The sequence below is a fragment of the Mirounga leonina genome, unplaced genomic scaffold, assembly GCF_011800145.1.
Source record: "Mirounga leonina isolate KUSES-001 unplaced genomic scaffold, KU_Mleo_1.0 Mir_151, whole genome shotgun sequence".
Taxonomy (NCBI): domain Eukaryota; kingdom Metazoa; phylum Chordata; class Mammalia; order Carnivora; family Phocidae; genus Mirounga; species Mirounga leonina.
Genome location: NW_023270377.1, coordinates 64373786 through 64390792, shown reverse-complemented (window position 1 = coordinate 64390792; position 17007 = coordinate 64373786). Strand labels below are relative to the sequence as shown.

Here is a 17007-nt window from a genome sequence, read left to right as displayed (position 1 = left end):
TTAAGAACTCTGCACTTCAGGCAACCCCCCTTCCCCCCCACCCCCACTGCTACCCAGACCCAGGGCTTGCACTCCGATTAGGAAAGCAGTGCATCTGAGTTCAGCATAGGCAGCTGGAGCTTCATTCATCAGTGTTCCCTACATCATGCCATGTGCTCTGGTATCATCTATTCTGTTTAATTACAATTAAAAAAATTACTGGTATAATAAATTGGCTTATCAACTCCCACTGGGTCATGACTCAGAATTTGAGAAATGCTGCATTACATTGTCTCTAAAGTTTCTACTACCCCAATATTTAAATTTTTAATTAATGCAATGATAATCCAATATATAAAATGATACAGATATAAAGAAATAGAACTGCCTCCGGTGGTTCAGTGGATAGTCACTTTTTAATAAAAAGATCAGTTTTTTTCTGTTAGCCCTGAACCATACAGACAAAAACAGTATAAATCATGTAAAGTTTTTGCAGAAAAAGTATTTGTTATGGACGGTCTTTGTAATGAAAGTTTCTTTTTTAATTCAACAGAGCATGTGGTAGCTATTAATCTTCACCAAATAGTAAATGTAAATCTGAAGATTCAAGACAAAAAAAAATCGGACTAGAAAAAAATATTGCCAAATTTATTTTAACAGTACTTTAGAACCAACTTTATAAAAATAAAAATCATTTAAAAAAATCAGCTTCCATTGGTTCTTTAGTAAAACCCAAATCTTCAATGAACAACATTTGAACTGGGATAATACTCAAATTAATATCCTGAAAAAAATTATACAATGTTTTACAAAAATGATCTATCATTTTTCCCCCTGAATCCATTATCTGTGGACATGTGAAATGAGATGAGGGTCTGCCTACCATTATATCTCTGTACTCTTTCTCTCCCCGTCTCATTACCACAAATCTGATTTACCCAAAGGCAGCAAGATACACACACACATATATATTTATATATAGGCAATAATACATGTGTATATATATAAATTTATACCTACCTACATCTATAAAATCTTACCTCTTTGCTTTCCTCGAGATCTGATTCACTACTGAAGTCCTCTGTGTTTAAATTTTCAAAGTCAGACTCTCCAACAGCAATTGGTACAGTCACAGTAAGACTGGGATTATTTATGAATGACATGTAATCGCTTTCATCAATAATGTATTTTTCAGCACTGCTGCCGGTTCCTATTCCACTTGTGGTTCCATTCACGTCTTTAAGATAGTCAAGATCTTTTCCAATTTCTGTTGTATGATTGGACATACAACTGTCTTTCTTATTGTTTAGGTCATCAAGTGGTTTAATTTCATCTAAAATCTTTTGTTTTCTAACAAAGGATTGTTGAATAAATTCATATATTTTTCTCTTCACGTAAGCTATTCCCTTGTGCATCCTGTCCACAGCTATTTGGAGATTGTTCATTTCATTATCATCATCCGTGGCTGCAAGATTGTCTGCACTAAATGAGCTCAGAAGCAAGGCCAGAAAGAGGTTCAGGACCTTAAAAATAACACAGACATGATTATAATATTACCCCAATGTAAAGAAGAGCAGATTGGGATCACTTATTCCTCTAAGTGTAGAGGAAACACCATAGCACAGTGATTAGAGGTTGGGTAATCTGAATTTGTGATCTGGCTCAATAGCTACCTCACTCTACGTCCTTGGGCGAAGACATGATTTCTGTTGGTCTCACATTCTCCCACTTACAGAATGAAGAAGTTGAATGAGTTAACCTAAGGTTTAGCTATGTTTAAAATTGTATGATTACAAGAAAACAGATTGAAATATGTACCACACAAAAGTTCTAACCTTAAAAATCACTGGTGTTTGCAATTACACACTTAAATACATTCTATAGTTCCTTTTTGATAAACAGAGATATTGAGTTAGATAGAAATTTTAAAAAATAATCATTATGATCCAGAATAAGAATCAGTACCTTAACATAGGCATTGACACTTATTTTCTTAACCTATTATATTTCTCATACTCCACTATTGATTAATTAGGAGAACTGTTTATAAATAATCTCTAATATTTCCATAAGACTGACACTTAATTATATGTATCTTCTGGAATATACTAAATTTTTCTATATTATAAAGAGTAATTCATGTTTCCAACTTAAGAGAAGAATTGACCAGTTACTCCATTTGGGTAATCTCAGGCCTCACTAGCCCACCCTTATTTTGACTGAGAACCACTAGAAAATTGATTAACCTAGCTTGGCTAAAGCACCTGCCATATGACATAGAGTGATTGAACGCTATATGCCATGAAAGAGGCAAGGAAATGGTAAAATCATTTATGAACACCTAAAGACACCACTCTTCAGTCTTATACTGGCAAGTAAGATTAAGCTTTCTTTAAAAATTTTTTCAGACTTCTCCCTCCCTTTTCTCTGAATTTGTAAAACGTTCCCAGCATATCCTTCAAGGCCTGTCTTCAGTAGGATACTCTATTAAAATGCATATACTAAATGTGATGAAATGACTGATGAAGTTGATTTCAATATAAAAACTGTAAGGTCGGGGTGCCTGGGTGGCTCAGTCGTTAAGCGTCTGCCTTCGGCTCAGGTCATGATCCCAGGGTCCTGGGATCGAGCCCCGCATAGGGCTCCCTGCTCCACGGGAAGCCTGCTTCTCCCTCTCCCACTCCCCCTGCTTGTGTTCCCTCTCTCACTGTGTCTCTCTCTGTCAAATAAATAAAATAAAATCTTTAAAAAACAAAAACAAAAACTCTAGGGTCACAGCTATATTGCTGTGTTGTCAAAGTGAGACTATATGCATATCCAAGCCTAGAGACTTTATAAATTATAAATCATAGTTTTTGTTTTGGACAAAATGGTCACCATTCTATTATGCTCTTAATCTATTTCTGAAATAGATACCTTAAATGGGTACATACCACCAGGTTTCCAATCACCATGACCATCATGAAGACAGTAAGGCACATGGCTTGACCAGCGACCTCCATACAGTCCCACATGGTTTCTATCCACTCTCCACACAGCACGCGGAACACAATCAGGAAGGAGTGGAAGAAGTCATTCATGTGCCAGCGTGGGAGCTCACAGCTGGTGGAGATCTTACAGACACAGTCTTTGTAGCTTTTACCAAATAGCTGCATGCCGACCACAGCAAAAATGAAGACAATGATGGCCAAGACCAAGGTGAGGTTGCCCAGAGCCCCCACTGAATTGCCGATGATCTTTATTAGCATATTTAATGTTGGCCAAGATTTTGCCAGCTTGAAAACTCGAAGCTGGAAAATAAAAAAAAAATAATATATATTATTATGATCTTTACATATATTGAGGTTTACCAAGAAATGATTATTATTGAATCTCTTACAATATCTGCCCTGCCCTTGAACTCTCTCAGGCTCATGGCTAATTTTTGGACCCCCTAGGAAGAATCTTGTCCATCCATATTTTAACCATGTAGATCATTTTCCCTAAGAGTGAATTTTTTAAGATAGCTTGGGGTCCAGCCGTCTTTAATTTGCTTTGTGAATGTGTTTCTAAGGCATACCAGGCCTGACACTAATATTAACATCTGAATCACAATAATCTCTGTTGAAAAGATATTCATTTATCAATAGCATGCAAAATGACACCATATTGAGCCCTGCTATAAGCAGAGGAAATTGTTTATTATTCATTAATACTCCTTTGGGGCACTGACATAGCTAGATGGCTGCATTTAAAAATTTGGAGATTTCTCACACCTGTAATTATTTCCCTGATTTGCAAGGACATATATGTAAATCAAAGGGCATGGTAAGTAATCCTACAGATTTTTCTCCTCTGATTTAGGGAAGGAGCATATTTTCCAGAGGTCAAATTAGGAATTTTCTGCATGCCCACCTTGCATCTGATTACCATCCACCATACAAAGGGCTGTTTATATTTTCAAGTTACTATTAAAATGTGACATATTTTCATTAAAAATATTTTCTTCAATCCAGAAATATTAACTGTAGTCATCTCTAGAAATAATAGTTAGTCACAACGGCAACTGAGTTATATATTAAATTTTACCTGACTATGCTTTTTTTTAAATAAAGATTTTTCTAAATGAGTGGAGATAATTTTTTCTTTCCATTTAGGGTTAGTTTTGACAATGCAAATGTTACACAAAAATTAAAAATATTAGTAGTTGCATAATAAAACCTATGAGAGTACTACGTAAGAACCCTGGTTGTTGGACAGGTTTTGTTTTTGTTGCTGTTCCGTTTTGTTTTTTTTACCAGTCGGAATGAACGGAGAACTGATAATCCTTCCACATTGGCGAGGCCAAGTTCTACCAGGCTAAGTGTCACAATAAAACCATCAAAGATATTCCAGCCTTCTTGGAAATAATAGTAAGGATCCATGGCAATAATTTTCAGAAACATTTCTGCTGTAAAGATCCCAGTGAAAACCTATGATCAAAACAAAGTTACTTTAATTCCATCAGATAATGATAAAGTAGAACGACTTAGTGTTTGATCACAGAATAAAATATTTATACTAATTTCCTCATAATGATTCTATTACTATATACATTTGTGTAGTAATTTATAGTTTACAAGAAAGGTCTCATTTACTTTATTTCATTTTATTGCCACAGAAGTTTATGAAGTGGCTAATGCAGGTTAATACAAACATTACTTTACCAGTGACTTGCCTGGTATCATACAACTAGAAAATGGCAAAACTAGGATTTGGGTCCAAATCTATTTTTAACTTCCATCACATCAAACTGCCTGTTCCTCCAGACCTTATACAGCACAGGTACTCATGATATCTTGCCCATGAACATTTTCATTTATCTATAGGCGTATTCCCATTTTCCTCAAATCCAATCATTATTATACGCATATATCTATTACTATAATATGTGTGTTACTATTATCAATTTGTTAAGCATGTGAAAAAATAAATTTACTTCCATAGTATAAATACCAGTGCTTTAAAACTGTAAATACTACAATGCAGGATGCTTTACATGTTTTGTTTTGTTTTGTTTTGTTTTAAGATTTGATTTATTTATTTGACAGAGAGAGACACAACGAGAGAGGGAACACAAGCAGGGGGAGTGGGAGAGGGAGAAGCAGGCTTCCCGCCGAGCAGGGAGCCCGATGCGGGGCTCGATCCCAGGACCCTGGGATCATGACCTGAGCCTAAGGCAGACGCCTAATGACTGAGCCACCCAGGTGCTCCTACATGTTTTGTTTTTTACCATCAAAAATCTTACACCTCAAAACAAATAATATAAAAAATACATACATTACTTTAAAGTCCTCTTTCTTTCAGCAAATAAAAGCTAGTATTCCTAAATTGAGTCAACTGACAAACACTTTAATAATTCATGTTTTTTAAGCACAGAAGAGAAGGATTTAGGTGACAACCTTTACCAAAAATGGCCTTACTAATCAAATAATACACAAAATGTACTGAAGGTTTTTAATATTTGATGGTTTTGATATAGAATAGATGGATAAAACAATACATGTCCTACTTAGATCTTGGAAGTGGAAAAGCTGAATACATTTTTGAGTTGTTAAATTTTTGCTTATAATGATGATGACTAAGCAAAATAAAAAGATCTACTTTTTTTTTTTTAAGCCTTCTACAGCTAGGGAAACTGCGATAATATCATTTCAAAAAGCATGTCCTTAAATTCCTTCTGTATCTTGAAAAAATTATAAATATCAATATTGACTTTTCAAGTAGTACTGTAGGCCTATGCCTATTGCTCTCTTCCTCAGTTTTTGCTTTGACATTAAGGGCTATAATGGTTGGCAAAAAGTAGGGTGTAGCTAGTTAGATATAATTCTCATCTTTTGGGAGCCAGGAGGTAGGAAAGGTGGAAGAAAGACTGCCTTAAGCTATTATTAAATGGAAACAGTTTCTCAAACAGAAAATTCAATGATTGAACACATTTACCTTCCAATATGCTTACCAAGTTTCCTACAGCAAGCACATTATTGAAATGTTCTGTCATTGGATAGTGCTCCATGGCCATGAAAAGAGTATTTAAGACAATACAGATGGTGATGGCCAGGTCAACAAATGGGTCCATCACAACCAGGTTGACAATATGTTTCACTTTTAACCAATATGGTGAACAGTCCCAGATTAAGAATATGTTGGAAAATTTATACCAACAGGGTGGGCATTTCTGTCTGGATTCTTCAAGTTCTAAATTAAAAATAAAAAAAGAACCAAAAGATATATTTTGTACACATATATATTTATTTCAGATCCACTAGACTTGTTTTTCAGTAATCAACACATTTTTATTTGCTACAGAGTCAACCTCTTTTGTACTTAAAAAAAAAACTATAGAATTTATTCTTTAGACACCTGAAGATATTTCATCAGACATACACATAGAGCAGAGGTAGCAAAGAATAGTATTTTTCTCGTATGCATTGATAATCTGGCTCAGCACTTGGCCTGAAGTGAATGGCCTTTTAAATGAAGTTTCAATAGGAACATGAGTTGCAGAAATGTAGATACTGTGTGTAATCCTATGTTAATATCTGGCTAAACTGTCAACCTAAACCTATAAGAGATAGGGTAGGAATCTATAGGAGCCAAGAATCATCTTTTAAATTTGTTTTCTTCTGTGAAATGACCCACTCCTCCCCTCCAATCTTGATAGGATTTAGGATGATGTTGAAGTCCTAAGCTAAATGGAACAGAAGAGAGGGTCACTACGACTAATGAGATTAGCAGCTCTAACAGAGCTGCTTTATTCTGCATTTTCAAGGAATTGCCCCACACAGGAAAACATTCTTTAGATTTTCACTATCATTGTGCTTAAGTAACTTTTTTAAAGCTCCTAGAATATATGATTAGGTATAACAAGTAATAACTCTTAAATAAGATCTACTATATTCTCTTTAGGAATGTATTGTTTCCAATTTACAAATAGAGATATTTGTTTCAAGTGAGACCATATAAGTTTAGTGAAAATAATTGAATGAAAATGGAATGTGTAACAAACCTTCTACTGTATTTGTTAAAATGCTGGCTATACTCATTGCTCTTTGCCTTTGGGAAGGATCTTCTAGAAAGTCCATGGAAACATGGAAAGAACTTGACCTTCTCTTCCTCATCTCCGTTTCAGTGGTTGTTCCCTATAAAGAAAATACTAATGTATTAAATGATTAACTTGAGCAATATGCCAAGCAAAGAACCAAATGTGACACAGTGAATTTCATGAAACACATGCATCGTGCACTTTTCATATTTAGCTGGTGATGGCAGAGATTGCTGACTTATTGTATCATTAACCTGGAATATCCAAACTGTCAACCATTTAGTTAAACAGCAAAAAACTGAGTTTTTTAACCCTCTACTTTTGTAATTTTATGAGACATGATGTAATTTTGATATAGTTAATAAATCGCTTGAGAGACATATTTAACAGTTAGCCTCATTTCTGAACTAATAGTATAAAACTAACAACCTGAGAAGTCATATAAATGGTCAGGCATTTTATTTTGAGAAGGTAGCCATTTATTTTTCAAGAAATACAGATGATTGCAACACATGTAGCCACCACCTCATTTTCTGTACGCAAGACATAGATGGTCATTGACAACACAAACTGTATGTGAGAAACACACACATGCTACACGGACAACAGTTTCATCCAGGGTACCAAAGCAATAAGTCATCTAATTCTGACTGAGTCATGCCTCATCATGCTGATATACTTCCAAGTGAGTTACCCATCTACTAAGAGGCAGCATGTGTTCAGAAATTCCTCATCCTCATACACATTCACAAACATGTAACATATGTTTGTACAGACAGTTCTTTTATCTGTCTGTATTAATGATTTATTTATGTCTTGTCATTTAGACTCATTTTGAGAAGACTTATATCAGCATTTTTTTTTTTTTTAGGAAGACAAATGTGAATACTAGAAATTTTAAGATAACAATGAAGCTATCCATGTAGGCACAGTGTTCTTGAAAATCTTCTAAAATAAGTCAGAGCTATAGTGAAGAATCTGTTGGAAAGATTTATTATACACCCTTTATACTTAAACAGAGGAATCATTCATTTACTTTTATACCAAAGCTTTAGAGGATGTCTTGCTATCTAAGCTCAGTATGGGTATATAACAAATCCACCAACTGGAGGCAGTAATTTATTATTGTGTCTAATTTATTCTCAGCACGTTTAATAAGTAAATGCATTCGGTGTTATGCAAGAGAGTGTTGAGGCCTCAAGTTTTAGTTGGTTAGTCTATTAAATGTATTACAAGATGCAGGTGCATTCACAGCTTGACCAACCACGAATCATTCTCAAAGGGTTCCATTCTGTAGAAACACTGGCTGGTGCAGCAATAATGGGCCAGCCATGCCTGAACTATTTAAAACTTCCTTACATTGTCATCAGTAGCTGGCTTATCTATTATCACCTCTGGCAGAAGCTGTCCAACAGGCGATGTAGGAACTGAAGGTCCACCAACCAAGGAAACCACACCATTGCAATCCACAGTGCTGTGCATCTTCCCATTCGCTGGAAACACTGCCAGCATCCGGGAAGACCTACTGGTCTGACTCAGGTTACTGTTGCGCCGCTCTCCATGTCGTCGGGGCACAAACAAGGAGTCTCTCCGGCTCTCGTTATCCTCAAAGGTGCTGTGCTCATCATCAGCAAAGTCATTCTCCGATCCCACATCCTTTGCTCGCCCTCTAAAGCTGAAAAGGCTTGTTCTGCTATTTCGCCTTGGAGAAAATAGGGAGCCACGGATGCTCAACAAAGACTAAAAGTTTGAAACCAAAAAAAGTACAATCATATTAATATAGCCGCTTGAAATGTGCTTTTGATTTTGCAAGATTAAGTTTAAGGACATTTCAGTATTCGTAAGAGACTGTGATTCACTCCTTTTGATTAACATTCTCACTTTATATGCTCAAATTAAATTGGTTTTATAAGAGAAGATTTCTAGTCCTTGAGATCATGAATGGGGAGATAGATCACAACTTAAAGATACCGAAAAAACAAAACCCTGAATCACCATTTTTCAAGTTCAAAAGGAAACATCCTTAGCACATACTACGGACACCATCAACATTCAATAAACATTGGCAGCATGACCTTCACAAGGACACATTTGTTCTTTTTTTTTTTTTAGATTTTTTTTTTTTAAAGATTGTATTTATTTATTTGACAGAGACAGAGACAGCAAGAGCAGGAACACAAGCAGGGGGAGTGGGAGAGGGAGAAGCAGGCTTCCCACTGAGCAGGGAGCCTGATGTGGGACTCGATCCCAGGACTCTGGGATCATGACCTGAGCCGAAGGCAGCCGCTTAACTACTGAGGCACCGAGGCGCCCGACACATTTGTTCTTACTGCTTTTTCCTTTCAAGGAATTCCAACACTTTTCACAGTTTTAGGCCATCTTTCTAAAATTACTTTACATTCATTATGATCCCTGTTTCATCTGTAAGGCACAAACTTCTGAAATTCAGAGTAATGTGCTTTTTGGTAATGTATACCACACCTGATATTTTCAGAAGCACATATGGTTTATAAGAAAGTTAGGGGAAAAAAACCAACATAAAATAACCAAAAGAAGTTATTGATCAGCCAGCCCCGTATCCACATGTTTTGTTGGTTTTTGTTTTCATTAAAGAGGCTGAGGAGCAGAAAGAAAAAACGGCATTAGTTTCAAAAGGTATCAGCAGATAGTATCAGGATGAGAATCCAGGTCTTCTGACTTTCAACCCAGTGTGGATCCCAGCTACAGAAAGCCACAGACTTATATATACATGGAGTAAAATTTTCTCATAGCTACGTGAAGAAATAATAGGTTTAAATGTAATAAACATAGCAGTCAATTCAGTTGACAACAATTCGGAAATCTGATTTAATTCTCCCCCTCCCTTCAGTGTTCTGATTTTCATCCATGCATCCTTTCACTCCGCGGTGCCATACCTGGTGTGGGGAGGAGTACCTCTTTTCATATGTCAATCGATTCCCTTCTATGGAGAAGCGAAACCCTTTCCTCCTGATGCTGTCTTCAGATTCAGATTTATGGAATTCATCCTCATCTTTCTCTTCCCCACCAGACTGCTCTTTCTGTTTTCTTTTCTTTCTCCGATTTCTTCTTTCCTTTGCACTCTTGGAACTCAACTTGGAGGCTTCGGATGAGCTGTCAGAGAGTCCCCCAGCGGCACTAACTTCTCTGGAATGCTCTGAGGCACTGACAGCAGCTGCCTGCTACATACATGAAGGAGAAATGGTTTTAGTATGGCATTAGCAAAGGCTTCATCTTTTTAAGCTCAAGTATTTGCATGATATTTAAAAAATACATTTAGCTGACTCAAGCTGATCGCCCATAGAAGAAGCTCTGCAATGTAAATGGGATTTTCCCCTCCTTTCTATCCAATAAAGGCTTTCAGGGTTAATGTGGCTTTATCTGTGCTAACGTTTATTGTGTTTATATTACACTGCAAAGGCCACATATTCGAAAGGATCAATCAGGCATCAACAAGAACATAAACTTATATTACTTTTTGGGATTTGAGTCGCTATAAAAATTGGTATTTAATTAGCACTGTCTTCTTTTCTCTGAAAAAGAAACTGCAGCATGGAAGAAAAGCTAATAACTTAATTGAGGTCATATCCCAAGGTAGGAGGAATGAGATAAAAAACTGAGGTCCTCTCCCCAGTTATTGAAACTGGGCTGCCAAAATATTATCAATCAAATTTATAGGTGATAAAATCCCTTCCTTGCCCCTCCATAATCCAGAAGACTGGAGAAAGGGCAGTCAACAGTTTCTACTAAGCAAGACAAGACATCCCTTTCTCCAAATACCATCTCCAGCTTCTTTAGCTCAGCACTGGTTCTTGCTGGACACGTGGGCATGGAATGAAAACAATGCTTTTGATGATAGCTTGTACTGGTACTCAGTTGGCACTTTCTGATTATTACCATTGTTCTCAGAGTACCCTCAATACAGGGACTCTTGCCAATAAATTAATATTCCCCAAACAACTTTATTCTAAAGGAAAGACACAGGGTCTGTATGCAAAGAAAGCATGAGGGAAGATGGAAATGATAGGACAGGCATTTTATTGTATGATGAGTATTGACACCCCCCTATAAGACCAAGCAATCCATAGGTGACCTGGTCTCCATAAAATTCGTGACGTTCACGTGCCTGTTGAATACTGCTTTGTCAGAGAACATTATATTACTTCATCACTTCTTTATTTACTGTATAAGAAAGGCAAGTAAGCAACCATATTAAAAGTCTATATATTTTTGGTTAAAGAAAAGAATAGACAATCTTTTAAGAGACAGATGAACATTTTTTTATATGATAACCAAAACTTTTTTTCTAAGAAAAGATAGCTTCTTAGGATTTTCTCCTAATGCCAGTGTACCCATTCAGTAAGTTTTTCAGCTGAGAAGTTTCCAAAATCAAATTTCCCCTTTAGTTATAAAAATCTTAAAACATTAAAAAGGCATGAGATGCAAATGTAGTGATCCGAAGGGGTACGTGCACCCCGATGTTTATAGCAGCCATGTCCACAATAGCCAAACTCTGGAAAGAGCCAAGATGTCCATCGACAGATGAATGGCTAAAGAAGATGTGGTGTATATATACAATGGAATATTATGTAGTCATCAAAAAGAATGAAATCTTGTCATTTGCAACGATGTGGATGGAACTGGAGGGTATTATGCTGAGCGAAATAAGTCAATCAGAGAAAGACATGTATCATATGACCTCACTGATATGAGGAATTCTTAATCTCAGGAAACAAATTGAGGGTTGCTGGAGTGGGGAGTGGGGTGGGAGGGATGGGGTGGCTGGATGATAGACATTGGGGAGGGTATGTGCTATGGTGAGCACTGTGAATTGTGTAAGATTGTTGAATCACAGACCTGTACCTCTGAAACAAATAATACATTATGTGTTCAAAAAAAGAAGATGATAGCAGGAAGGGAAAAATGAAGGGGGGAAATTGGAGGGGGAGACAAACCATGAGAGACTATGGACTCTAAGAAACAAACTGAGGATTCTAGAGGGGAGGGGGGTTGGGGGATGGGTTAGCCTGGTGATGGGTATTAAAGAGGGCACGTACTGAATGGAGCACTGGGTGTTATACGCAAACAATGAATCATGGAACACTACATCAAAAACTAATGATGTAATGTATGGTGACTAACATAGCATAATAAAATAAATAAATAAATAAATAAATAAAAGAATTATACCAACAAATATTTAAAAAAAGGCATGAGAGAGTTCCACTGTGGTCGATATTGTAGACATCTTAGAAAAATCAAACTAAATGATCTATAGATGATCAATATGTAGAAATCATTTCTAATCCACCATACTACCAGCTTCTATTAAGTAGAGTCAAACAATTATCTGTCTCTCACTTTCTCTCTGGTAGTTTTGTAACAACCAAAACAATAAAAAAGAATAGTACCATGAGACGGGACATATTTGATTTGGTGAATTTACCTGAGCTGTCTCCTGTTGCTTTTTAAGCTGTTCAAGCATCTGCTGAAATTCAGCCTCTTTCTGTTCTGCCTCTTCCAAGGTGGCCTGATTCTGTTCCTCATAGGCCATGGCCACCACAGCCAGGATCAAATTTATCAGATAGAATGAGCCCAAGAAAATGACCAGCACAAAAAAGATCATGTATGTTTTTCCAGCAGCACGTAATGTCTGACAATAAGAACATTAAAATTATTTTTTCAATATCACTTCACTAACTAGTGACTTCAATTTTCAACTTACTTGTGCGTCATGTAGGACTCCGACATAAATAATAATTATGATGGTCACACCCCTTTCTACCTCCTTGACTGCTTCTTTATCCTCTTCTTCTTCCTTTTCCCCTAACTCATGCATTCACATTTTGATCTCTAGGAGGGAATTCTTGGACTCACCAAGAATAAAACGGAATCAAATAAAATACCATCGAGATTCCATCAAAGAGCTGAGCCTGTGATAAAAGTCAAGGAAGACATCACAGTTATCTTTCTATGTCTGCTTACTGATTTTCATCACCTGCCACCTGAGGAATAATACTTGAGGGGCAGATGGGGCGGAGGGGAAGATGGACCTTCTACTTGAGAAGACCTGTGTCTGGGAAGGGTGGAAAATAGGTTTTGGGCCAAAGGGAAATGAGAGAGAATCACTAGCCCTGTCATCACTACGCTTACTGTGTGTTATAATCAATAGGATAAAGGAACTCAAATCTCCTAATTTCAAGTTCTGTTCCTTCTACTATATTATGCTGTGATTTGGATTTCACAATGAAGATGGTTTTCTTATACGCGTCTATGTAAATGCGGTATGTATGTCTCCAGATTCTCACCAGTTGATACAGATTTTCCCAGAAGTCCTGAGTCATCAGTCGAAACAGAGACAAAAAAGCCCAACTGAAGGTATCAAAGCTTGTATAGCCATAATTAGGATTTCTACCAGCTTTCACACACACATATCCTTCTGGACATTGACTATAAAAGGGACAAAAGAAAGTATTACAAGAAGTTCTGCTGACTTTTTATTCTGATAGCATGCTATACTTATAACATTTTCTACCCAGGAAAAGTGGTTATTTCAAGGGATAGAAGTTACCTCAAGGGATAGAAGCATGATAAGTAAGTAACATACATTTCCCAGCTTTTGACATAACATAGTTTTACTAGCCTCTTGATGCCATCTTTAAAATATTGCCTACCATTTTAAATAATATTTTACAAAACTATTTTCTGTTAATAATTAGCATTTTAGCATACTCTAGCTCATTTTCCCTACAATGAAGCTTCTAGAGTTATCTTCTAGCTCACATGTACTATCTATCCTAAGGAACACAGCATTAAGGCAAAAGTATTATTCTTTGTCCTATGAAACATAAAAACTTGCCTAATCTTTAAATAAGCCCTCACCTTAGAAGTAACCTTAATTATAGCAAATAAGTATTAATAAAGTATACACATACACAAGCACACACAAATTATTGGCTTACCCTGCATCAGAGCTATTTCCACATAGTAGTGCATCCAAAACACCCTCCAGAAAATAATGATATCCTGGTTAGAAAAAAGAAAGCCAAATGATGAGCATTTGCATTACAAATGCAATATAAAATTAGTGATAATCACAGGTGCTAGCAGAAAAATTTAAAAGATATCAGTGTTTTTCCCACCAACCTTGTGAAAAATAAAAATTTCATGCTGTAAAAATAGATAAGCATGACAGCAATTCCTTTGTTCTTCCAAAGGGCCACACATTTGAAAATAAAGGGATTGTATTTTTTCCTTCTTCTGTATATTTAAACACTATTTATAAATGTTTAACAGTTAATTATAGCTTACATTCTACCAACTTCCAGAATATATCATAGGCAGTTTATAGCAAAAGATGCATAAATCATGTCAACTACTAAAAGAAATGAAATGAAAAATATTGAATAGTAAAGCTAAAATAATTACTAGAAGTGAATATGATATTGTCTCAAAGCTTTTTTTCTCTGACAAATTCCTTAGATTGTTTTGGTATCAAGTTGAAATGACACTTCTTTTGTGAATTGTTCTTTCATATTCTCTACTTCCTACCCACTAAAGAATGGCAAAATTAAGAACCTTTCTCACTGTGTTACCAGAATAGGTAGCTACTTCCATTATTATTGTACTCATTGTCCTATATTGTAATTATTTGTTTACAAATATTGTTACTCCTTGAAAGAAAGTCTAATCATTAGTTACTTCTCTATTACTATTATTGGGGCTCAGCAGCCTTTCAATAAAGTTTATTGAATAAATAAGTAAAATGATGACAAAATGAGAAATGTATCGAATTAAATCATCATTTTAAAAATTTAAGTTGACAATGTTACATTAGTTTCAGGTGTACAACATAATGATTCCACAAGTTTATATATTATGCTATGTTCACAAGTATAACTACATTCTGCCCTGACACATTGTTATTACAATATCATTGACATATTCCTAATGCTATGCCTTTTATTCCTGTGACTTATTCACTCTGTAACTGGAAGCCTGTGTCTCCCCCTCCCTTTCACCCATTTTGGCCAACCTCCCACTCCCATCCCTCTAGCAACCATCAGTTTATTCTCTGTATTTACAGGTCTGAATCTGTTTTTTGTTTACTTATTCATTTGTTATCATATTTTTTTAGATTTCATTTATGAGTGAAATCAGATGGTATTTGTCTTCCTCCATCTGACGTATTTCACTGCCTAGTGAAATAATACCCTCTAATTCCACTATTATTTACCCAAAGAAAATGAAAACACTAATTTGAAAAGATATATGTATCCCTATGTTTATTGCAGCATTATTTGCAATAGCCAAGATATGGAAGCAACCTAAATGTCCATCAATAGAAGAATGGATAAGGAAGATGTGGCACACACACACACACGAAATATTACACAGCTATAAAAATGGATGAGATCATGGCATTTAAATAATCAAGTTTTTTGTTTTGTTTTTTTTAAATATTTTATTTATTTATTTGTTGGGGTGGGAGAGAGAGAGAGAGTGAGTGCACAAGTAGGGGGAGTGGCAGGCAGAAGGAGAAGCAGGCTTCTCGCTGAGCAAGGAGCCCTATGTGGGACTCGATCCCAGGACCTTGGTATCATGACCTGAGCCAAAGGCAGATGCTTAACAGACTGAGCCACTCAGGTATCCCTATATTCAAGTTTTAAGAAGAAAAATTTTTGGATTTTATAAAAAGAAATATTTTCTAGATGTTAAATTTTCAGAGAAATTTATTCAAAATTTATTCTATGCATAGTTTTATAGAGGATACAAAAATACATACATAATGGGAAATACTTCCACTGCTGATGTCTTTACTTCTTTGAACATAGACAAGAAAATTTAGATAGTATTTCTTAACTTTTCAATTAAAATGAAAGTGAAAGGAATATGATAGTTTCTGGATGAATTTTTGATATCAGGTGTTTATAAATGAAGTTTTATCCATTAAAGTCAATGATCTAGAAACTTAATCTGAAGAAAATACAACTTTCAGTCATAAAGTTTATCTTTAACTTTTTTTTTAAGATTTTATTTATTTATTTGAGAGAGAGAGGCAAAGAGAGCACAAGAAGGGCAGAGGGAGAGGGAGAAGCAGGCTCCCAGCTGAGCAGAGAGCTGGACATGGGGCTCGATCCCAGGACCCTGGGACCATGACCCGAGCTGAAGGCAGCCGCCTAATGGACTGAGCCACCCAGGCATCCCTATCTTTAATTTTAATAAATTTAATTTTCTATTACTTTCAAAGACAAACCATTTTATTTATATTTGCATTTGATTTAAAATAATCTTTTCAACAGATGGAATATTGTTAGGCAAAATGATAAATACAAATTTATAGAGCTGAAAATGCCTCAGATATTTAGGATTTCTTTTACTTTGACTCTAAGAGAAATAGAGTCCAGCACATTTTCACTAGAGAGAACAAACCCTAAGTGACATCCTCATAGTCAGTTCCTTGATTTTAGATGAAGAGAAAAAAACAATAGCAGATTTCAGGGAGTTGGTGACAGCAGTAGACTTATTGGCATCATATGAAGTGAATAAGGGACATTTCATGTATTGCTTTGACATGTATTTTTCTTAATCTAGAGATTTGCAACTATTTGCAAATTATTTGTTGGCATATCACTAATGTCATGAAAGAATTAATCTGTATCATCCAAGATATTTTCTAGATCTCCAACTATAAAAAGACACTGATTAGATTTTTTTAAATTATATCATGACTTTAAGAATTATCCAGCTACCAGTAATTTTTTATGACTAATCCTATTTGTTCTACACAACCAGTCACTAAGGTTTTTTCTTTGATTTTTTTTCCTAAGTATTACTCATCATCTTAAAATAATAAAGATACAAGCCCATCTAAAGACTAAGTTTTATATATTTAATACTTTTCTTTAAAAAAGACAGTCCCTTTCCCCATGAATTATGTTCTGTCTCTG

General features: G+C 35.7%; 1 protein-coding gene across 5 annotated transcripts in view; it reads right to left on the bottom strand.

The window, feature by feature from the left end:
- Positions 1-17007, bottom strand: part of LOC118012372 (sodium channel protein type 1 subunit alpha) — a 153413-nt gene that overhangs the window by 51800 nt on the left and 84606 nt on the right. Inside the window, exons 8-17 of one of the 5 annotated variants that reach the window (XM_035007848.1) lie at positions 14020-14083; positions 13366-13507; positions 12504-12710; positions 9955-10239; positions 8399-8779; positions 7004-7136; positions 5954-6192; positions 4257-4430; positions 2913-3269; positions 1020-1502 (exon numbers count right to left, since the gene is read on the bottom strand). In XM_035007848.1, coding sequence (XP_034863739.1) covers positions 1020-1502; positions 2913-3269; positions 4257-4430; positions 5954-6192; positions 7004-7136; positions 8399-8779; positions 9955-10239; positions 12504-12710; positions 13366-13507; positions 14020-14083 — 2465 coding nt within the window. The remainder of the gene's footprint in view (positions 1-1019; positions 1503-2912; positions 3270-4256; positions 4431-5953; positions 6193-7003; positions 7137-8398; positions 8780-9954; positions 10240-12503; positions 12711-13365; positions 13508-14019; positions 14084-17007) is intronic. The other 4 variants (XM_035007849.1, XM_035007852.1, XM_035007850.1 and 1 more) reach the window with 4 other exon arrangements.